At 35.2% G+C, this 23646-nt stretch overlaps 5 protein-coding genes across 6 annotated transcripts; 2 read left to right on the plus strand and 3 right to left on the minus strand.

Annotated features, from left to right (window-relative positions):
* The first annotated feature begins 531 nt into the window (after positions 1 to 531).
* On the plus strand, positions 532 to 6495 carry LOC7454695 (uncharacterized). Its single transcript, XM_002321649.4, has 12 exons — positions 532 to 1022; positions 1115 to 1227; positions 1439 to 1468; positions 1588 to 1715; positions 1823 to 2002; positions 2097 to 2160; positions 2273 to 2380; positions 2801 to 2954; positions 3763 to 3852; positions 3990 to 4045; positions 4358 to 4415; positions 6017 to 6495. Exons 1-12 carry the CDS (start codon positions 941 to 943, stop codon positions 6226 to 6228), a joined length of 1275 nt encoding a protein of 424 aa, XP_002321685.2. The 5' UTR covers positions 532 to 940; the 3' UTR covers positions 6229 to 6495.
* A 385-nt stretch (positions 6496 to 6880) lies between these two features.
* LOC7463109 (mitochondrial pyruvate carrier 1) lies at positions 6881 to 8918 on the minus strand. 2 transcript variants are annotated; one of them, XM_002322199.2, is made up of 5 exons: positions 8803 to 8918; positions 8211 to 8335; positions 8046 to 8100; positions 7830 to 7965; positions 6881 to 7171 (listed from the first exon to the last, which is right to left on the minus strand). In XM_002322199.2, exons 2-5 carry the CDS (start codon positions 8304 to 8306, stop codon positions 7129 to 7131), a joined length of 330 nt encoding a protein of 109 aa, XP_002322235.1. In that variant the 5' UTR covers positions 8307 to 8335; positions 8803 to 8918; the 3' UTR covers positions 6881 to 7128. The 2 variants fall into 2 exon arrangements, with proteins under 2 accessions (XP_002322235.1, XP_024441767.1); XM_024585999.1 differs by having other exon boundaries at positions 8211 to 8343; positions 8803 to 8913.
* A 713-nt stretch (positions 8919 to 9631) lies between these two features.
* Positions 9632 to 12730, minus strand: LOC7454696 (O-fucosyltransferase 37). The gene is made up of 6 exons (XM_002322200.3): positions 11825 to 12730; positions 11293 to 11461; positions 10869 to 10958; positions 10480 to 10763; positions 10140 to 10398; positions 9632 to 9981 (listed from the first exon to the last, which is right to left on the minus strand). The coding sequence occupies exons 1-6, from the start codon at positions 12478 to 12480 to the stop codon at positions 9760 to 9762; spliced, it is 1680 nt and encodes a 559-aa protein (XP_002322236.1). The 5' UTR covers positions 12481 to 12730; the 3' UTR covers positions 9632 to 9759.
* Positions 12731 to 14080: 1350 nt separating this feature from the next.
* LOC7454697 (probable aspartyl aminopeptidase) lies at positions 14081 to 19428 on the plus strand. Its single transcript, XM_002321651.4, has 11 exons — positions 14081 to 14246; positions 14404 to 14539; positions 14941 to 15019; positions 15212 to 15414; positions 15568 to 15640; positions 16380 to 16499; positions 16615 to 16770; positions 17616 to 17789; positions 18286 to 18360; positions 18435 to 18575; positions 19046 to 19428. Exons 1-11 carry the CDS (start codon positions 14156 to 14158, stop codon positions 19265 to 19267), a joined length of 1470 nt encoding a protein of 489 aa, XP_002321687.1. The 5' UTR covers positions 14081 to 14155; the 3' UTR covers positions 19268 to 19428.
* Positions 19429 to 19811: 383 nt separating this feature from the next.
* On the minus strand, positions 19812 to 23641 carry LOC7463110 (adenylate kinase 4). The gene is made up of 6 exons (XM_002322201.4): positions 23360 to 23641; positions 21789 to 21934; positions 21567 to 21686; positions 21247 to 21414; positions 20458 to 20547; positions 19812 to 20097 (listed from the first exon to the last, which is right to left on the minus strand). Exons 1-6 carry the CDS (start codon positions 23478 to 23480, stop codon positions 19996 to 19998), a joined length of 747 nt encoding a protein of 248 aa, XP_002322237.1. The 5' UTR covers positions 23481 to 23641; the 3' UTR covers positions 19812 to 19995.
* Between the last annotated feature and the right edge of the window lie 5 nt (positions 23642 to 23646).

Genomic DNA, 23646 nt, shown 5'->3' on the forward strand with positions numbered 1-23646 from the left:
ACCCCTAACCTTTTTATTATTATTATTTTTTTTCAATTACACCATTTAATTTTTTTTTTAGAAAAAATACTTTATTCTTGTTATTATATATTTAGCTAAAAAAAATTTAAATTTTTATTAAATCCAATGAAATCTATAGTCAGATGAGTGTTGGATAAATTAAGTTACAAAACCAGAGTCGATTCGTTCCAATTTGGTTTTTAAAGAGTTTTCCTTGCTCGTTTCAGTTTCCATTGAATTAATTGGTTCCAATTTTATTTTAAAAAGGTTTTCAAATCACTAATTTAACATGTTAATCAAGGATTTTTTTTTAATCCACGTTTCCAGCGCGGGGCAGTAACCCGGTCGCAACTGAACAGTGATCACAGTTAAACTCTTCAATTTGTCGCTCCATTTTAAAACAGATCATCAAACATCACCGATGATGTGCTAACAATGGAAGATCATCAAAATTTAAGCGTGCGTAACAAGACACCACTAAAATATTCGGTCCATACATATGCCTTGTTTACATGGGACTTGGATCTGACTCCTCTCGTCCATCCATGGAGCTCAATGGGCGTTTGTCATCGTCGTCGAACACTCAATTTGACTCATTCAACGAGAGCAGAGCGGATGATGATTATGGGTATTCTTGATCGGAACCGGTACACATAAAACCCATTCCGACGGGATCCATTGCCACTCCTGCTAACAAGCAATTAACAAGAAATCCGTTGGCAAATGGATGCAATGGTTTGAAGGCAGTTATAGAAAAATAAGGGACTGGTTTGAAAGGTAAGGAAAGTAAAGGGGTACTAAAGTCTAAAGCAGAAAGTCAGGACCCAAAATACAAAGACAAAATAAGAATTAGGGGCTTAGGGTTTTGTATCCTCTCTCTCTCTCTCTCTTTCCCTCTCTCTGTTTGTATTGGCGAAGTGAAACTGAATATCGTAAAACAATGCCGCGAACTACGACATTAGAGTGTCCTGGTTGCCCTCCACTTCGAGCTCTAACTTTTGACTCACTTGGTCTCATCAAAGGTAATACACAATCAATTTCGCTTTAAATAACTCATTGAAGTAAATAACTGGTTTCGATTCTTATTGTTTTGATATTTGATATCTGATTATAGTGATTGAGTCTCGTGGTGAAAGAGGAATACCTCAGGTTGTTGAAAGATGGGGTGATCCTGATTCCTCCAAATGCGTGCTTGCTGCTTCCATTGATGACCGTAAAAAGGACCCTGTATGTGTTACTCCTTTTCTTCATATTTTGAGCTGAAACTTGTAAATATATGCCATTTCCTATGTTTTGATTTCTGGGTTTTTCTTTTTAGCGGAGTTAATGTGTCACAACCATGCTTGCAATACATGGTGGTGGACGTACTGATGCTTTATGCATTTATTAAATGTAGTAAAGTTATTGTCTTACTAGGTTGTAATTTTTTTTCTTGCAGTTATTGGCTGTTGCAAGGAAAAATGGAGAGGTGAGTTAAATTTATTAGCTCTGAATGTAGAAGAAGGAATGCAGTTTAGTTTTGGGTTCTTAATAGCAGTTCTAGTGTCACTTGAGCTTTGCTTAGTTATTGTTATGGATATTGTACAGGTTGAAGTACTCAACCCTCTTAATGGGGAAATTCGTGTTGTGTTTTCTAATGTTGTCGAGGATGGTGTTCAACCTGAAGATGATGCTATTGCTGGTTTGCATTTATTCAAGAGAGAGAGATCAACTGGGTACTCTCCACTGTTTCTTTTTCAGAGTCTAACTATTTGAAGTTTATGGGTATTGGTATTTACAACTAGTAGTAGTTACTGATATTGGTTGTGTTGATTTTGTGTAGATCATGTGCTTTGCTTACATGTACAACAAAGGGAAATGCAAGCATGAGGTCCATTGGAGTTGATAAATCGATGGCTGATGTGGCCAATACCAGTGTAACAAAGACGTGGAAAGTTTGTGGTTCTGGCAATGTCTTATGTTCTAAAGTGGATGGAAGTGAAAATTATGCTGTGTTTGGAGGGTGAGTATCTCCATCTGTGACTGTACAAAATAAGATTCAGACTTGAAGTTTATGTTCATTAGTGGCATGATGGCTTTTTTGTTTTCTGATTCAGGAAAGGTGTTGAAGTTAATCTATGGGACCTTGAGAGTTCTACTAAGATTTGGACTGCAAAACCTGTGAGCCATTTTTCTAGTTAAATAATCTAAATCAAGAGAGAGAAAACTTATTCATTTACAAGCATTTTTGTAACTGCCCTCATGTCAATTTCAATATTATTGCTTTGTGCAGCCTCCTAAAAATAGCCTTGGAATATTCACCCCAACTTGGTTTACATGCACAACATTCCTGAGCAATGATGATCACCGTAAATTTGCAGCTGGCACCAACATTCATCAGGTAATCTTTCCATAGCAAATACTCCCTTGGAAAAATATTAGAGTAAGGGTATTAGAGTAAGGGCGCCATCCACAAAGTCACAATGCAAACTAAGTAGATTCTCCCTGACAATGTGTCTACTGAAACATTCTTACCCATTCTCTCTTGTTTTTGCAAATTTGCATGGTTATGAGGAGCCAGTGTCAGTTTTTTTTTTTTATATAAATATATATATCTGGTTACTGCAAAAAATGGTGATATAGTTAGCAGTGTAGGGATTTAGAGATAACTTTTTGTGAATTTGACAGTTTCTATTTTTGCTAGAATCATATTATGTTTGGAATTGTTATTGCGAATAATTAGAGTCATTCACTAACAGCTGAAGAATTTTCCAGACAACCTCAACCTTATATAACTTGATATTTGCGGTTTACTTAACAGGTCCGTTTATATGATATCTCTGCTCAGCGCAGACCTGTCCTGTCATTTGACTTCAGAGAGACCGCTATTAAGGCAGTCACTGAAGATCAAGATGGCCATACGATCTATATAGGAAATGGGTCTGGTGACCTTGCTTCCTTCGACATGCGAACAGGTACATGCATCTATTTTTACTAAAACAAGCAATCGTATTTTCCAAACTTTAATGCATATCTATTTTCTTCTGCATTCTGCACTTCTGATTGTAACATCAAAAAATCACCTTGAGTAGATACTGCCTCATTTGTGATTATCCAATAGTTTCTTGTGAATGACTGCCTTTACAATGGTTGTTACCATGGAAACATAAGGACAGATGCTCATGCTTAAATCTATGGTGGATGATTTTATACACATTTGTTTTTTTGCAAAAATGAGGAACCTGTGATTGATTCCAGTTTGTGTTTTTGTTAATATGGTTCTTTTATATACATTATTCTTTGTATAATTTGAAAGTATCCATGGAATTCTTTCTTAGACAAGCTGGTCAACACCATCAAATGGCTCCGAGTTTTGAATTATAATCAAAGCAAGCATAGGCTCAAACCATTTCATGAGTTTTATGCCACACTATTTCGGGCTTACGACTCTTTAAGAGCCCAGCTAATCTCAAGGAACATGCAGGCCCTCCATCCTTCATGCAGCGATGAACTAATTAGGCTGTTTCAATTCATTATTTTAATATGTTTGGTTGTCTTGTCATGACTGGAATCCGCTGATTAGATCCTCTTCTTTTATGTTTTGATATATCTGTAAACAGTTGTTTTGGTAACTATTTCATGGTTGTGGATTGGGCTATATTTTGTTGCTCTCAAGCCAGTGTTGGTGCCTACTTGCTGCTCCTCTCCTTGATTAAGTTTATCCTCTGAATGTTTCTTCTTCCCTATAATTCTGATAACATTGGATATATCATTTTCTTTCAGGGAAATTATTAGGATGCTTTATAGGGAAGTGTTCTGGAAGTATTAGATCCATGGCTAGGCATCCAGAGCTCCCTGTGATAGCATCATGTGGTGAGTATATTGAAATTTTTCTTTGTTTTATCCTTCTTACAGACAAATATTTGACTTGGTGCCCTGTGCCTTTAGATGTGCAGCTTCCTTTTTTTGGTGCCAAAATTTTTCTCCACTTATCATTTTCTTTTTCTTAGGTTTGGATAGCTATTTGAGGTTGTGGGATATAAAGACTCGTCAACTTCTTTCTGCGGTATTTTCTTGGGCTTAAATTCTATCAAGTTTTATCTAATTTACCTGCCTTACACTTCTTTATTGGTTTTTACTCATTTCCATTTAGAATGATATTATATTAGACATAATGTCTGTTTTGGATTTCTTTTTATCGCAGCTAGTTCCTTCATAATGGTAAAACTATTTGAGTTAGAAATATTCCAATTTATTTAGGATAAGAACGTTGCGTATGGCTTAATTTGTTATGGGTACTTGATTTATATGGCTTGCTTTTACTTGACAATTTTTATATATTCCAATCATTTAATCAAACCATGTTAATATGATGCAGGTTTTCCTGAAGCAGCACCTCACAAATGTTGTTTTTGATTCCAATTTTGTTGACAAAGGTTGGTGTTCCCTTTCTTTGCACGGGCTTGGATAGTAGAGTTACATCTTGAATAGTACTAATCTGGACCTCCGTAAAACTTGGGTGATTGTGCATAAACAAGTCTAGATGGACTGTTTACCCAATTGCATAACTATGATAATGAATAAATTATGGATGAGTGCAAAACTTAAAAGAAAAGAGCTATTTTGCTTGTTTGATTTGCTTCAATTTAATGATTTCCGATGATTGGTGTTGCTCAATGAAGGGAATATTTACCAAAGCTTTCTTGGGAATGCCATTAAGATTGAACTTTTTAATACCTGCTAGACTCTAGGAATATGATAACTTCGTCACACGGGTTACGTGGGACCCTTGGTGCTAAGAGATTATGTGGCTCCCTTGGAGACAACGGATGGAATTGGAATTTGAAGTGAAATGATTACTAGTAGCCTGTATGTTTTATGGAAGTCGTTTTCTAAGATTATTTATTTTCTCATGTTTATTTATTATTAGAAAAATTAATTAATAAAAAATATTTTTCAATTAAAAAAATCTAATTTTTTTAGGAAAGTATTTTATTTTCGATGAAATTTACTTTCTAGAAGTTGTAAAAAACTTAAAAATATCATGTTATGTATTGATTATATTAAATTTGATTCTTAATCTTTTGATTGCTATATATTTTAATTTTTTTTTTTTTTAATTTTATCCCTTAGAATTTGATTTTATATCAAATTTAGTCTCTATTATTTTGATTGTTATTTTTTCTTATCCTTTTCGTAATTGAATTTTTTTATTTATCAGATTTGGTCTCTACTTTTTTTATTTCTATTTATTTTATTTAAAGTAATTTATGAAATTGATTTTTTTTATTTCATTCTATTTTAATTTTTTTATCTGTTAGATTTTGCCACAATGTTTTTATTGCTATTTGTTTATTTAAAATAACTTATGTATGATATTGAGGATTTTTTTTACTTCCATTATCTTTCAACCTTTTTTATTCATAAAATTTGATTCATATTTTTTTTTATTACTATTTGTTTATTTGAAATAATTTATGAAATTAGATTTATTCTTTTCAATTTCATCATTCTTCAACTTTTTCATCTGTCATATTTGGTCTCTATTTTTTTAATTATTATTTGTTTCATTTGAATTGATTTATGAATTTGGAATTTTTTTTCAATTTCATCCTCAAACTTCAAATTTGGTCTTTATTCTTTTAATTACTATTTGTTTTATTTGAAATAATTTATGAAATTAAAAAGTCTTTTTCAATTTCACCCTTTTATTTTTTTATCTAGGCTCAATTCTTTTAATAAACTTGAAAAAATAAATAAAATATTAATAAGTTATATTTTAGTTTATTTTCCAGACCAATGAAAGTGTTTTTCACCTCATTTTCCATGTAAAATATCAAAAAAATAATTTATTTTCTGGAATTTACTTTATATGGAAATCACTTTTAAAATTCTGGCAAACAAATAGCGTCTCGGCTTTGTCTATCTGATAGCACTGATGCATTTTCTTTATTGCTAACCATAAGTGATATTTATTCTATCAGTGACTAATTATTTTTCTCAAGAATGATTATTACTGTCCTTATTGTGCTAGCAGAAATTGCGGCAACAGCACAGAATGTGGATGGGATCCAAACTACTGAGATTCAAACTGAAGATGAGATTGGAACATTGCCTGTGAAAAGAAAGAAAGCATCTAAAGAAAAAAGGGAGAAAAAGAAGAAATCTGAAGAAAATGAAGAAAGCGCGGTGACGAAATCCAAGAAAAAAGGCCGGAAGCACAAAAGGGAGAATAGCGATGACGCCTGAGATTAGCACGGTAAAGAGCTGGGATTACGCGTTGCCATCTAGAAGACAGCAGCATCATATGGCCGCTGCTGCATGGCATCTTGCGAGTTCACCAAGTAGAGGCGTTATTGTAATGAGATCATCTCTGAGACTGAGGCAAAGCAAGGCCGCCATAATTCCTTGCAAAAGACCTTTTTACAAGGAATTCTCAATGTGAGGCAAGACGAAGCTCTTTATTCGCCTTGTAGAGAATTCATTATGATTAATCAATTTTGCCCCGTGATTTTACTTTGTAAGGCTGCGGTTTTATATATTCTAGTATGAGTATATGTTTTGGCCTCTTAAAAAATACTTTTTATATTTTATATTTTTTTTAGTTCAAATTATTTTTTTTTATAAATTCAGATTATTTTGATTTATTGACAGGACATCGAAACAATTTTAACGTGTCTCGAGCAACCCAGAGTGCTTCATCAGCGGGAATCGATCAAGGCCAACAAAAACAATTACGGGTTCAGGGATAAGCCACTATTTCCATGGTACATAAACGATGAAACAAAATAGGGGCAAGGGGGGAGACCTGACAGGTCTAGAAAATATTGCTCCGCTCGAGCCATCCCTGGTTCAAAATCTCTCGAAATGAATTGCTGGAACTACAAAAGCTAACTAATGGTTTCGAACGTGTAAATGGTTTATGAACCATAATTTTATTATCCCTCCCGACCAGTGCATCATAGACAAAAAGGTCAAATCTGCACCATGGCTTGTGGGGTGAAAACCAAGATAAACAAGCTGCTGCATGGTTATACATGTGGTAACAACGTTGATCCAGGGGATTCGAAACATGAAATCACAACAAATTTCTTCAGAAATGACGATAAAATTAACTGGAAACAGGGCAGCAAAAGCAGTTGCATCAAGTTACGGAGATCTGGTTTCCTCCTTTTTCTCCGATGGCAAGTACCTACAAGAAAAAATAAAGAAACAAATAGTGTTATATCTTGGAATATCTACATGTACCAGCTAAAGATGGAAAATGAAGATAAGAATAAACGCCTACTGGTGAGAAATCCAGTTCATACAATATAGCACTATAAAAGTGTTAAGCATAGGACAATTTCGAAAGGTATATCAGTTCAGTACAGAGAAATGAAAGTATCATCAAGTCTGAATTTAAACCATCCCTTCTTTGTCCCGTGAGGCTCCTCTCCTCCAACACAAGGTTGACATGGCAGATCAAACTACCATTGGTAGTATAATATGCAAAGTCAATAGTATTGCATCATCTGATCTCAATTTAAGAAAATCTTTTATTAAAATAGAAAAACTGTCAATTTCTTGAAAGGGTCATTGTTTCATGGAGCGGTAAATGTCTTTACTTATTAGACCAGGAAACATATTTTGACTCCACTTCTTGAAAAAATGCTATAGCCAAAAAGGAGAAAAAAAATTACTAAATTTCCCCCTCAAAGGCCCTGCTCCTGCCAGACCATAATTGAGGGAATCGTTGTATTCGTTTTTTCTAATATGACTCCTGACTCCACGCAATACTAGAACATGGGAAGATACATTGCTATTAAGAACAGATTAATTCAGTAGAAATCACAAGCAAAGTTACTCACCCCTGACCCTTTGCCCAACGGGACAATTGATAGAGCTGCACAGTCTCATTTGAAGCATGGCATGCTAGAAGTAGATAGTTTCGAGGCTGTACCATCCACGCAAACCTCATAAGCAATGCCGAGCAAACACACATAGCTGAAGCACCATTAACAAATATTAGAACCTCAACCATCCACACTACAAGTCATAGAAATTCAACACCAGAATTCCTTTACCTCCTGTCATATTTCCTGAAATCTTTTCTGGGGGGTTTTTCATATCCACCAACCCCTGTTCAATAGATCAGATGCTATCATTATAATTTACAAAGCATTAAAATCTTGTATGAACATGAAACTTATATAATCAAAACTGGAAAAAAAAAAAAATAGTAAACATACAGCAGCAACAAATCCCCAGTTGGCAACAGGTCCCCAAAAGTGAGTTGTCTTCGGACCAACGGGACTGTTCAAGAATGTTCTGAAGTAAGCAGCCATTGAAAACAACTGCTTCCCCTCAAAAACCTCTGCAATACTTGCAGATCACCAACAACAACAAAAAAATAATCAGATAATCCAACACAACAAATGCGGAGTAAAAGATAACTACACAGAGAACATCATATTATCAAACCCTATTCGGCCGCACAATCAAACTGAAAAAAAATGATCAAAACTATACTGCCCTAGATAAAGTTACAAAGGGCACCAAAATGTTGTCCCTAAAATTATACAAATATTTTCTTAAGAAAATAAAATAAAAAAAATCCACTTTAACAAAAACTTCACATCAAATGTACGTGATTAAATCAGGATCTGTTGTAATATTAAGATTAAAATAGAACTTTGGCATAAATCATGCAAAAATCCAATGATTAAGAAACATCATAAGACGACATAAATGAGTACTCGGTAGAGCTAAAGGTGATTAATCAGTAGTTAATAAATCCGTACGTGCATTTTAAATTAAAAGAGTGAGCATAAGAAAGCGTACCAGAAAGAAGATCGCCAAAGAAGCTGAAGATGATCGGAGAAGCAAAATCAGAGAGAGAGAGAGAGAGACGTTGAATAGTAATTTAAGGGGTGTTCAGCGGTTGCTTAATTGCTTTTCAAATATTTTTTACTTATAAATATTTTTAAATAATATATTTTATTTATTTTTTAAAAAATATTTTTAACATTAATATATTAAAATAATATAAAAAAATGAACTTTTTTTTAAACATTAAAAATTTTAAAAATATAATTTCAAATGTCGTTATTCATTGCAGCTGACGTGGTTTTTTTAGAAAATCATGTTATTTTGACTTTGAAAAGTCAATAAGAAACAGAGGAAGTCCGCTTTATTTTGAGTAAATTATATTTAGTCCATTTCTTATACGCTTTTGCAAGTTAGTCCATTTAGTTCTGAAAATCATAAATCAAGTCTTTGAATGACGTCCTTTATTTAACATAATAATGTATCAATAAGGGTTTATTTATAAGATTCATTTTTTGATATTTTTGTACTTCAAGCTCTTATTTTCAATTTCTTTTTCTTTTTTGGGAGTGATAATATGTTTTTTTATATGATTCTTGCCATTGTATATATCCTTCGTGAATAGAGTTCATTTTCAATTTTTTTTGAAGTGTTCAAATTGTCTTTTCTTTTTTTTAAAAAAAAAAATTGCAAGTTTTGATTTTATTTATAGCTTGTGAGATTAGAAGATCTGACAAGAAAAAAAGAGAGGATATTTTAGGATAAAAACTAATTAAATGGACATGAAAAACTAAAAGAAGGACTAAGTTACAGACAAATATCAAAATATAGGTGAAAGTGGAGCTTGGTTTTCACGAAAATTTAGTATGGACAAAATGGTAATACACGAGTTGTTGTACATGTGGAAACAAGGAAAAAGTACAAAGCTATTACAATTGGCATACAACAACATCAGTCTACTTGTCGAGTAGCTCAAAAAATTGGTGTTCGGTGCTTGCACATACATTCAGGAACTGGATATGCAATCACATCTCGGTCTCTCTTGTTAGTCCTTGGCTCAGGTTGGCCCTGAGATTTCTTGTGCAGCGTCCTGATGATGCTTCCGAATTCAAAGGTGGAGTTTTCGAATACGGGAAGCATGGCTCGCTTGTTAGGCCTTATGTGTTTCTTATGACCAGCATAAGCACGGTGACCCTGTGAAGTTGAACTCAGAAAAACAGATGTTAACTACCCTCAAGTCTGCTTTAGGTGGTTAAAAATAGTAGCAGACAAATGATGTCAGCCAGGTTAAGTAAAATTCATTTTGGTATTTCTTCATGGAATTATTTGCATCAAGTTTTGCAGCCGCTTACCTGCATGACTCGACCGAAGTTTCCTCCATGGGAAGGTATAAAGACGTTGCTGCTTAATGAGATGATGTAGTCTATAGCAGCCAGAGCTGAGGCCTTCTTGATAAATGGTGACAGTTCACCTCCTCTTGCCAATATCTCCTTTGTTATTACGTTTGGGAATTCGGCAATCAGTGGTTGCAGAGCCAGGCTGCCACCAAATGGCTCTCCTCCAGCAATGTATATTCGAGCAGTGCTTGGTGCTCCTAAAGCCTTTAAAAACCTGCAGTAATTCATCTGTCTCCGATTATAGTCTGAAAACGAAGTTCCCTTTAGACTTCAAACTTATGCTGGTAATTTTTACCTTGCAATTTCTAGTGCACTAAGGGGACATAGGCCGGCAAGTCTTCGCCGGATATGGTTCATGTTCAACCTTCCTGTAAGGTATTCAGGCTGAGACTCCCGTGATTTGGCGATGATTTTGTCATATTCTGGGCCTAAACTGCTGAGACATCCACTTCTGACCCAGATATCCTTCTCTAACCTGAGATGGAGGGCAATATATGGACCTTCAATCCACATTCTCTTTGAAAGCCTGTTCCCAAGATCCTGTATTGGTGCTGCAAATCTCAATGCATGGAAGGCAACCTGCAATTCACATGACATTCCCCTTGAAGAAAAATATGGCAGTTTCAGTGGTACTTATGATTCAGAATTTTCTACCTGATGGGAATTCAATGATGTGACCATTACCTTGCATCGCAGCTTCTGCAGATCAGGGGGAAGATTCTTGGAAAGTTTGGAGTCTAATGCTTTTAGAATAAGAAGGCCTTCTTCATTCAGCTACAGAAACCATTAAAAAAGCATAAGAAAAGAAAATTCTCTCTCTACTGAGACTCTGAAGAAGTGTTTGTAAACAACCTCAAAGGTATACTACAGATTGTTATTCTGCTATCTTAACAATTTCAGTTGTAGATACATTTTCATTCTAAACTAGAAAATGCACAAAATCTTGGCATCTATCCCAGCATAAACTTCTGATTCAACCTCTTAAACCCATAGCTGTTTCAAATTTGAAACTAAGCTATCAAGATTTGTACAGTAATGAAAGGCTAGGCAATTATTTTTTTTTGTTAACAAAACGAATAGCACACCAAGAGCTATACTCTGCCCTTACCAGTCTGGAGAACCTGGCACGAATCCAATACGGTGAAACATCATAAGGAATTTGGTTTTCAATGGACTGCCTTGACATCAAATGTGTGGAGGGAAGGGACGATACAATTCGTACATCAGCTCGTAAAACTCTCTTGAAATGCTCAACATTGAAAATCTCCGAGAATTCACTGAAATTTTGGAAAACAGACAGAATCATAGAATAACCCGTACATTTTAGATTCATCAGAGTTCAAAACTGCGTGATCCAATATTTGAGAAACTAATGCCCTATATTAACAGTTGCAGATACATCATTATCACTGTAATAAATTCACGAGGATATAAAGAATCTTTTGAAGAGAAGAAAACACAACCACGATACTTGGTATTTGAGAGAAATCCATAAACAAGAATGCTTCAGTGAAAACAATCAAGAAATGACAGTCACATAATCGACAAAGAGAGAAGATAACCCTCTATTTCTCATTAAAATCAACAATGTCCTAAGGAAATATACAACACAGAGAAATCCTGAACATTCTCCAAGTTACCTCTCATCGTCCCAAATTGGATTAACCTGCAAAACAGGAACAACCAAAGCTGCTTCAAGAATTCTTGCAATGACAACAGCATCAACAATCTGATTCCTCTGCTGGTTCAATCCCCCGGAGGCTACCACCACCAAGAACCTCCTTCTCTCCTTTGAAATTCTCGCAGATGCCTTTCGATACTTGAGACTAAAATCCAAGCATGGCTTGTACCCTTTTCCATCCGGTTGCTCCCAAAACTCTTTCTCCTCTTTTGACACATTGCCAGTAACGGGCTGCAGTGGTAATGGCGCCATTAAAGTCTTTGCCATTCTTGGCTCATCTTCCACATTCTTGGGAACAACAGAAGAAAGGGAGGTCAAAAGCATTGACGAAATGGACATAGAAGGAAATGAAAGAGAAGATGGAGAGTTTAGAGAGCATGGAAGTGAATCTTGAGAATTGGATGTGAAGCCAAGAATGGAAACTCCAAAGAGAGTCATGGAAACAAGAAGTGAAATTAAGCATAGAGTTGGTGGTGTCAAGAGTTTGTTGTAGTTTCTCGGGCTTTTCTTGGGAGAGAAAAGAAGAGAAGTGAATGGAGAGGCAGAGAGCAAGTGATAAACTGGTGATGGGGTTAGTGTAAAGATTGGGTTCTTGATGTTTCTTGATTTCGCCATTGAAGCTCTGCTTGTGCTAATTTCTTGGCAACTTGGAATTTTTTGCGCCTTGTTTGATTTGGGTGACTTCTTCTTGTGATTCTTGAATCAGTTACCGGAGTGGGAAAACTGTGGTTAAAAGACGAAGACGCCTCCTATTTATTGCGGGATTGAGAAGACTATGAAAGGGGTCTTTTCGTCATTCTGTTAGTGGGTAGGTAGATTCTGTTAATTTTCGCGGGCAGAGTAGGCCTACAGTAGTCAATAAACAGAAACTAAGGCGGGAAACTACTGTGCCATTTTCACTTTTTCATCTACTCACGGTGTACTAGAATAATGATTTTTTTATAAATTTTTAATTTGGCCCTTAAATATTTTTTTTTTAATAATCAAACCCTTTTAAGTTTAAATTATCACTCAGTTGTATGTTTTTTTTGGAATAAAGAGTTGAGTTGAAAGACTGAGAATTGAAGTGCAAAGGAAGGGTAAAATCAATGTCGTTTTAGAATTTTTTTTGAAAAGTTTATTTTGCCCCCCCATCTATTTTAGCTATTGTATAATTGGTCCCTCTAGTTTTTTAAAATTTATTAACTATTACAATTAAAAAAAGAAACTAATTAACTATATTTGGCATAGGGTAACTTTCATTATTACTTTTGACTACAGGTCATTATTGTAAAGCAAGTATAGTAATAAAACTTGGGATCATTAAACACTTGGATAATTTTGGGTAAAATTCAATATGATAGTGCGATATAATTGAGAAGGAAAATGTGCACTTTATTTATAGAATATACTACTTTTTATGTGTTGATTGTTTGTAGAAAAATTATTTTTCACAGTTTTCAACTGTTTGACAACTCTTTAGAAAATAAGCGAATAAATAATGTTTTCTAATAATAATAATAATAATAATAAAAAAGCGTAAGGCTTTAAGAGGGGAAAGTGCCTTCCTCTTTTAAACTTGGAAAAAACACTTTTCATTTGTATGCTACATGTTATCATTATAATTTATGTATATATATTAATGCTTTAAACTAAATTTGAATTTTATTGTTTATTAATATTTGTAGAGTAAAAATTCTCCCGTCATTCTTTTTTCATTCCATACTACTTTTCACTCTCTCTTTTTTTTAATAAAATAAAAAAAAATTAAATTTTTTAAGAAAACGGTTTGTATCGCGTTCCTAAATAGAGTTTTAGTAAGAAAGTATGAAATGACCAAACTTGAATTTCTCAACTCAGATCATAAACATAGAAATCACAAATTTAATAAAAAAAATTTCACAACTTCATCCATATTAATTCAAAAATATTCAAATATGCAAAGATTCAATGAATTTTAGTGTGAAAGATGAGTAGATGACCCTCGGGGTTAATACCATAAAAATAAATAAAAATAAAAAAATCAAGCTAAACAACTTGGTACATATGGGTGGGTTGGGTAGGGTATATATTCCAACTTCCACAGATGTTGCATGTAAAAAGAGCATTATCATGTATGTGTATTGGGCCACAGCCCATGAGACATAATAAGTTATTCTAAAACTTCACCCCACAGCCCAACTAGCAATCTCTCGCCCAATCCACAGACAAATCCATATATACCCACGCTCAACACAAAATCAAGCATAGAATAGAAAACACTCAAACAGCATCTGAGCAAAGCAGATTTTGATACTACGAAGAAGGAAAAATGGCAAATAATAACAAAGAACAAGAATACTGCGTTGCCTCTGATCTCATCGACTTCTTAAACGCTTCTCCAACAGCTTTTCATGCCGTCGGTAATCCTCTCTCTCTCTCTCTCTCTCTCTCTCTCTCTCTCTCTATATATATATATATATATATATATATATATATATATCAGATAGATTCTGTTTGTTTTAGATCTTTTTTAAAAAAAATGAAAGTAAAATATGTTTGACTGATTGATTTTGATAGAGGAGGCAAAGAGGAGATTGAAGAATGCAGGATACGAGCAGGTTTCAGAGAGACACGATTGGAAATTGGAAGCTGGAAAGCGTTATTTCTTCACCAGGAATCACTCTACCATCCTTGCTTTCGCTATTGGTAAAAAGTATGTTTCTTCTTCTTCTTCTTCTTCTTCTTTATTTATTTATTATTTTTAATCACAGAAAAATAATTATTTTGTAGCTGATAGGTTAAGCTCCTTTATTTGGTTGTTTACAAATTATATAAGACTAAAAAGTCAACTTTTTTTAATTTATATTTTTTATTTAAAAAAAAAAGAGGTTTGTTTTTACTTTTGAGCAATAAAAAGTATGTCATCTTTTAGATTTTAGATTTTTTCAGATTATCGATGGCTAAAGCAAGGTCCTTTGTTTTGCTTCGTTTTAGTTGTTTATGAATTATTGTTGTTGTTGTTATCGTGACAGGAAATGGATTGCATTTACTTTTTATTTATTTATTTATTAGTTATTTATTGCTGATATTTTTTTCATTATTTTGATTTTTTAGATATGTAGCAGGCAATGGATTTTATATAGTTGGTGCTCACACTGATAGTCCTTGTCTCAAGTTGAAGCCTGTTTCCAAGGTGATATTCAAATTGACTTTGCTTTTCTTTTGTTTTTTTTTTAAATTGTGCACTTTGTTGGTTTTGTTGAAACCTGTTTCCAAGGTGATACTTGTCCAAAGTATTGATCATTTGCTGGTTTTGTTTGAAAATTGTGCACTTTGTTGGGTAAGTTACTGAATTTGGTGTTTGGGGAATGGATTGACTGGTCAGGTAACGAAAGGTGGGTTTTTGGAGGTTGGAGTTCAAACATATGGAGGTGGTTTGTGGCATACATGGTTCGACCGTGACTTGACAGTGGCAGGGAGGGTGATTGTAAAAGAAGAAAAGGATGGTTTGGTTTCCTACTCACATCGGCTAGTTAGAATTGAGGAACCCATTATGCGTGTCCCTACAATTGCAATTCACTTAGAGAGGTTTGGTAGCTAGACAAATTACTTTCTTTACTTGTTTGATCTTGTTTTATATAATGCTATTAATGCCTGGGATTCTCACGGGTTTAGGATTGGGTAGTCTCATCTTTACTTTGCTTGGTGTTATGATATTTCATGTTGTTATGTTCTGAACAGGACTGTTAATACTGATGGATTTAAGGTGAACACACAGAGTCAACTTCTTCCTGTCTTGGCAACATCAATTAAGGTAACCTTTGAATCACACACATTTTTTTTTTCATATGTTTGTTGGTGTACTTGAATTTATGCTTTTATTCTAGTTTCCACAATTACAGTTCAAAATATGTTTCTTGCTGTGAAACAACATAATGATGAATCAAATTATTAGTGCTAAACATAATATTCCTATAAAATGGGCATTAAGCATGATGCACACATTCCTTTATGATTTATGAAATTTTAAAATAGATTCGCTGCAATTTATCATAAAAAATCTTAGCACAAACCTTGAGAACATTGTGTCCTACACTACAAAGGATTTTTTTCTTTACGTAGTTAGTTAGAATAAATTATTTTCATCCAACTTTTTCTTCAATATATGTGAAGAGCTATAGATTTCCTTGACACTCTAAACTATGTGTCTTTGTGTCTTCTTAATATTGACCATATCTATTTTTTACAGATTTAACTTGAACTTGAAGCCACCTAATGCATTTAAAGAATTGACACTAAGAAAGAGAGAACCTTTGTTTGCCTTTCGAGCTCAAAGATTACTGCTAGACAACTAATTACTGCTTTACGAACAGAAGTTAGTTATATGCTTTTCAAATTTCCGAGCATTAATGCTAAATCACTAGTAAGCATGCAATATTTTGGTTACTTAATTGTGAGAGAGTGGATATTTCTTTAGGATACTAGTGTATGAGATGAAGTCTCTATATTGTTGCAATATTTTCTGCTCTCTATTAGCAAACTTCTTTTTACAGGCAGAGCTCAATAAAGCCGCCGCTGAAAATGGTCCAGTTAAGAGTGAAGAAGTTCAAGCTGATGGGAAGAAATCTGATAAAGGAACGATTTCCTCAAAGCACCACTCACTTGTACTAGAGGTTAGTAAACTGAAGCAAGAATATATTCTCTTCTTTTATCCTTTTTTCTGTTTATTTTGACAATTTTGATTTAAGTTCTGATGGCTGTTCTGTTATTTTCTTTCTTGTCTTCTAGATGATTGCAAATCAGATTGGGTGCAAAGTAGATGATATATGTGACTTTGAATTACAAGCATGCGATACTCAACCAAGTCTAATAGCTGGAGCTGCAAAGGAATTTATTTTCTCTGGAAGGCTCGATAACCTCTGCAGCTCATTCTGCTCTCTGAAGGTATTACTTGTTACATGGGCTGTTGTTAGGTTGCAAATCATGTTGGTTTGTATGATATCAGGTCCGGTACGCCAATCTCATCACTACTGCATTGCCTCTCTATTTTCTGACTACAAGATTTGCTGTTGTTCTATTGAACAAAGAATGCCACCTCATGTCAGATCGAAGTTATCATGTCAATTTAGGTGATATTACATCCCATTGCCCCTGGCTTTCTATCTCTCAACTACAAGTTTGTCTGATGCCTTTTGCTGCACTAAACACAGAACCTACAGTGTTCTCTCTTGTGTAGTGAACACAGAATCAAATTCAAAGTTTCTTTGCTTGTGCTGAGCATTAGGCATTGGTTTGTATTCGTTTTTGGCTAAAGTGATTGTGTGGATTTCGTTTTCCACTTGAAGTTTGAACTTTAGGTTTGTCCTATTTGAGTTTCAGCTACTTTTATATTTTGGAAGTTAGTATTGGTTTATGGTAGAATGAGTTTCACTATGGATAATGGGATTAAGTTTGAATATGAGGTTTAGTGTTGTTTGAGTATAAGCTATGTTATTATTTATATTGGTAGAATCAATTTTTTCCACTGCCGTTTTCTTTCTTTGGGTGTGCAAGGCAATGGATTCAAATTTTGTTAATGATCAAAACTGGCAATCATCTGAACAATTGTTATAAGTTGCGTTGACAACGTACTTCAGTTACATGTTATTCAGCATCAAAATGGCTGCTATTATCCCATCTACATTTATTGTTACTTTTCACTTTTGCACAAGAGAAACACTGGTCTTTGCTCTTAGAGTGTTAACCCACAGAAACTGATTCTTATTTGTGCCATTTCAATTTGATTTCAGGCACTGATAGATGCAACATCTTCTGAAAGCGACCTTGAGGATGAGAGTGGTGTTAGGATGGTGGCATTGTTTGACCATGAAGAGATAGGATCTGATTCAGCACAAGGAGCCGGGTCTCCTGTCATGTTAGATGCTCTGTCACGAATCACAAGTTCTTTCAACTCAGATTCCAAGGTGCTTTTCATTTCTGACTCTGACTTCTGCTTCAGGGAAAAAAACAAAAACTTAATAGTTACTATTTGGGGGGAGTTCTGGATTTCTGAGCTGAGTTTATTATCTGAGTGCTATAGTTGTAAAGGGATTAGTATTGGTTTCTATTTTATTGGAAGTCATTTTATTCATGCATCTTCATTACAAGTCTAAGTCACAAGGTTAACCATAATTACCAGCATAGTAGTGTTTTTTTCATGTTTCACTTGTCTGATTAATTTGGATAGGTGTGCAATAGTGAAATGACTCTTGTAAATTTTACACCTAAGATTTGCGGGTTATGTTGATATCAGTCCATCTGCATAGGGAAGGGCTGTCACATCAATTGGGGCTTATGGGTTTGTGTGGAGGAACAAAATTTGGGGATGCTTGGTCAAAAGGAGTGGGATATAATCTTGAAATTAAATCTCAGTTTAATTCATATAATCATAATTGTTTCTTTTCTTTGATTTATTTTCAGCTGCTTCCAAAGGCAATCCAGAAGAGTTTCCTTGTATCTGCTGACATGGCTCATGCCCTCCATCCTAATTATATGGTACATTGCCTCATTGCTCATTTAGATGGGGTTGTTCTTTCAGACTGTTCTAACATGGGATATCTCGTTTCTAGGACAAGCATGAAGAAAATCATCAGCCCAAGTTGCATGGTGGGCTTGTAATCAAACACAACGCGAATCAGCGCTACGCAACAAATGCAATCACTAGCTTTTTATTTAGGGAGATAGCAACGAAGCATGACCTTCCCACCCAGGTCAGTTTTCTGCCGACTTAAATATCATGATTTTGAACAACGATAGCAAACAGAATTTCTGACAACTAATGTTATGATTTGATTGAGATGAATTATTTTATTCTATATAAGAATTTGGACAAGCATGGTTCTGTTCAATTTGTTCCCCATCATTCTTTCTAAACAATGTGATTTCAAGCATTGATGACATTCGATAGTCAAAATGACGGGGAAAAATTGTCACCAGACGCATTCTCACACTGATTTTTGAGTCCTTAATTCTTTGTACTCAGGGGACGAAATATATCTATCACAAATCAAAATAGAACAAATGGCTGCTCGGACTTTGAATTTTCTAATTTTTTTCACCATTGGCACGGAAAATATAGCCAGTGAAATGGAGATTGTATGCTGCAAGGCTTGCAGCCTAGGTAGTAGCAATTCAGTCATTAGTAGATGAATTAATTATCATGAAATCACTGTAAATGCAGGATTTTGTGGTCCGAAATGACATGGGCTGTGGTTCAACTATCGGTCCAATCCTAGCTAGTGGTGTTGGGATTCGTACTGTTGACGTTGGTGCTCCACAACTATCGATGCACAGTATAAGAGAAATGTGTTCTGTTGATGATGTCAAGTATTCCTATGAGCATTTCAAGGCATTTTTCCAGGATATCTCTCATCTGGATGCTAAGATTACAGTTGATATGTAGGGCGCTGCACCTCATCCATGCAGCACGTCACCGACTTCAAGACCCATGAAATGAAACAACTGCTCAGTATCCTTTGTGCCCTAATGCTAATGTCGACTTGTTGTAAATGATACATTGTTGGATCGAATTGCGTTTCTTAAGGGGTGTCGTGTTTTCAATTACGATTAGACTATCTGCTGACATTTGAAAGAGTATGTATGCCTTGTGCATGTTGGCAGCTTTAGGAGGAAGGTGCCAGCTTCAGAAGCACTTTCAGGCTGATCAAACCCATTTGGATTTAAGCCTTTAACTTGGGTTCCTTTCACTTCCTAACCCTAAACACGCATCCTAACTTTGCTGCTAGCATCTTACCACCTCTGAAGGCTGCCGCATGTATGTGAATAGAGCCTTTTCGAAGCAGACTGGTGGCCTGTTGCAACGTTTTAAGGGAATGAGAGACTGCCAATTACCAAATAGGCAGCCAAAATGTTGCCGGTTTTTCTAAGCGTATCTGATTTTTTACCGCAATACCACTGATAAAACCAACAACGATAAAGAAAGAAAATAAGGCAACCCTGTAGTATCTTTTATTTCAACGTGAACTCAGTTATTACCTCAATGACAAAAGGCAGCGCCGGCAATTTGCAAACAAAATACGAGGGGAGCTAAATGATCAGCTTGTGTGAAAACATGTCTAGTACAAAAGAAAAGAAAATCCACTGAAGTAAAGGGTCGAAAGGGCCTCCGTCTCAAGAGGAAAGCACTTTCTTAACCTCAGTTGTAACCTCCTTTGGAGGTTTCTCTGCATGAAGCTCTGCAACAGCACCTTTCTTCTTATAATAATCAATAACCTGCATTCCCAGCATCCAGAATACCATCAGATTTCAGGAGGACAGAACTAAGACATGTCGATCTGGCAAGACATGGGCAGGATTACAAATGGAGATGAAATCTAGATGCATAGGCACATCATATGGCTAAAACCAAATGAGGTGATTCACGTGGCTCGATACTATCCAAACACGTGGTAATCATCCATGAAAATAAATGCGATACCAAACATCCATGAAAATAGTTGTCCTATATGTAGGGAGAAGTAAATACTATAAGAAGAGTTGGATCAACATCCCTTTTGTCGTGGGTGACTAGGTGATTGAATCCAACCCCATCTCATGTCACCAAAGGTAACGAAATAAAGCCAGAAAGCTTACCGGTTCAGTTTGCTTGTGAAATGCCTCCAGCCTTGACTTAAGAACAGCGGCAGTATCATCTTTGCGTTGAATCAAAGGTTCTCCAGTTACCTTCAAGAAATCAAATGAAAGAAGCAAGTTTGTGAACATACTTTCATCTGCTGACTTGCAAAAACATTGATGCAGCTAGCACGGTGATCACAGTGGAAAACATGTATAAGAAACAGTCTCAACCATATTCAAATAACCTTGATTATTTAACAATTTCACAAACCAACACACCCCAAATGCGGGTGCCGAATGGATTCCCTGTGAACAATCTTCTACTACCTCTCTTAAATTACCTAATTCGACGCCACCGATGTCTTGATCAAGGGTTTTAGTCAAGATAGATAATCCATGGCTATATTACCTTCCCTTGACATATCCAGCCCCTTGTCAAACATAAACGGACAATATTCTCTTGTTTCAATATTTTTTTTGAATAACCTGTCCATAGACATTCTACAGCTATACAAACAGGACACTGCCACTCAGACTAAATATTGACAAGTCAGATCCATTATTGGCCTAATCAACTTATAAGAATAATATCAAGAGTAGGCAATCATAATTACCAAGAACAATTCACAATTGCTTTTACAGACTCCCATATTTTGAAAATATTGATATCTACAACAAATGTACACCCTTTAACCAGTTTCATTTCCCCTATGTTCTCCCATCATCAATATATACATCCGAAAATCCAATTAAATAAAACGAGATAACAAAAAAAATGTAAGAGAAGGACCGTTCATGTTCCCTTACATCATCAACACCAGGAGCCTTGGGAGGTGCAAATTTTGTATGGTAGGTTCTACCACTAGAAGGATGGATCCAGCGACCTGTGATCCTCTCCTCCAAAATTGCATCATCAATTGCAAAATTCAGCACCTTATCAATTTTACTTCCCTGCTTTTGAAGCATGTCATCAAGCTGTGCACATAAAAGGTAAACAATTTATGGTTAGAAACATCTACAAAAAAATCAATTGAATATGTCCAATGCTAGAAACATATAAAAACACACACAGAAATGTTTATATTTATTCAAACTCACATATATATTATACAACTAGATAGCGATACCTTCTGTGCTTGGACCACAGTCCTTGGAAATCCATCTAGAATGAAACCTTTCTGACATGAAGGTTTTTTCATTGCTTCATCTATAATGCCAACAACCAAGTCATCAGAAACAAGTTCCCCCTGAGAAAACCATACGAAGCACTCCATTAGCTAAATCCAGCAGAACTACGAAAAAATAAACAAAGATGAATCACGAAAGATAAGAATGGTTGCAAATTCAACCTTTTCCATTGCTTCCTTAGCCTTGATGCCAAGAGGGGTTTTAGCAGCAACAGCAGCTCTCAACATATCACCAGTAGCCAAGTGGCATAGACAGTGCTCATCCTTAATGATTGGTGATTGAGTACCTTTTCCAGATCCAGGAGGGCCTGCCAAACACAAAACTAAAAGATTACAACCATGGAAGCTTCTGACCGAAGCCTGGGTTTGATTGACTGATTGGTTGCTAACAAACATAGTGGAATCAATAGAAAGTTTTCACCAAATAATATGAATAAGAAAATATGCATTTGTTACTACATGAGTATGTACTGAGGTGGTCAATTTCCGGGGCATTATGCAGCGCACATGATATATTCACAGGATACACATCGTGGATTTGAAAGTTTAACCAAAAAAGTAGTTCAATATTCACAAGTTCGTTCAATTCATTTTGTCCTCCTAGTTGAATCAAATTCTAATTATTTAATCACGCTTATTTCAAAGTAGCCGTGTTAGTTTCAAATATTAACTCCCAACTAGGCAGACAGTCTAAAATCTTTTTTTGTTTTTTTTTTTTTAAACAAGCAATCAGATAGAAACCAGAAAAGCCCCAATTGGGTCTGTTATGTGTCACTGAGAAAGTTAACAGATAAGAATTTTTGGGGCAAGAATGAAAATAAGCCAAGACTAATTTTGGAGAAAAGATTCTTCATACAGAGTTACAATAAAAGAAAATAAAAAGGTTTGATGCAAAGAAATCAAACAAAACCTTTATCTACTAACGTAAAGAAAAGGATGATCATGCCATTGTCTCAAAGCATTTCCACTGAATGGAAAGACGTTAAATTTCCAGATTATACGTGTAAAAGATGATGAGTGAAGATCGATGTGGTGAACTCTCTGAATTCAAATGAAGATTTTGCAATATATTTTTTTAGAAATGCCCCCCTTTTAACAAGAAATGTCAAAATTCCATCTTGTGAGTCTCAGAACATTAACTATTCAAAACAAAACTGGCCATAAACACTGCAAATCTTCTTTCTACCACGCAGCATCATCAACCTTCAATTCAATTTTGAAAATATAGCCAAAGATTGACATGACTTGACTTGCGAAACAAAGCGGGCACAAAGTATCTAAGAAAAGTAATTCTAGTTTTACATTCATTAAATACCGCATCTCAATGTAATCAAAAGCACAAAAACCGGAAAAATCACTCGCGCGTCTAAAATTGCCCCGTAAAGAAGGTTTCTTTAATATGTCCTCAAATTCCCAACTCTATGAACACGCAAAAACCAAAACCCCACTTCTCTACTAAAGCAACAGTAAAAAAAAAGCTCTACTCTTTTCCTTTTCCTTTTCCTCAATTACCTCAGCAACTAAGCAAACAGTGCATAGTAAAAAACAAAAGAAAACATCTCAGCACAAAAAAACCACAAAGAGTTCCTGGATCTGAATGCACCCTGGAATTAAAAACCAAGAAAGACCAAAACTTCAGGAAATGCACATCATGCTACATAAACAAAACAAGGTGCGTAGTTTACTTGTAATGTGGAGAGAGAGAAAGTGGAAGAGTAAAAAATGAGACAAACCGATGAGTATGAGACGCTTGTCGGGTTTGTCAGAACACTTCAGGCGACGGAGGAGCTCACTCATGAGATCCAGTGATGGCACATCTTCCAAGTTTGCTGCTGCTGCTGCACTGCCTGCCATTCTTGTCTAGTTGAGAAGGGGTCTTGTTTTGTTTAGGATTTTAATTGTAGTGAAACAGAAAGGAGGGGGGAGGGGGTTTATAGGCAGAGGGGTGTGGCTGTGAAAATGAGAAAGGTAGGTGTGTTCTTGTGTTAACCGTTCGGACCTTCCAAGGCTTCAACTTCAA

This window comes from Populus trichocarpa, chromosome 15, assembly GCF_000002775.5.
Source record: "Populus trichocarpa isolate Nisqually-1 chromosome 15, P.trichocarpa_v4.1, whole genome shotgun sequence".
Lineage (NCBI taxonomy): Eukaryota > Viridiplantae > Streptophyta > Magnoliopsida > Malpighiales > Salicaceae > Populus > Populus trichocarpa.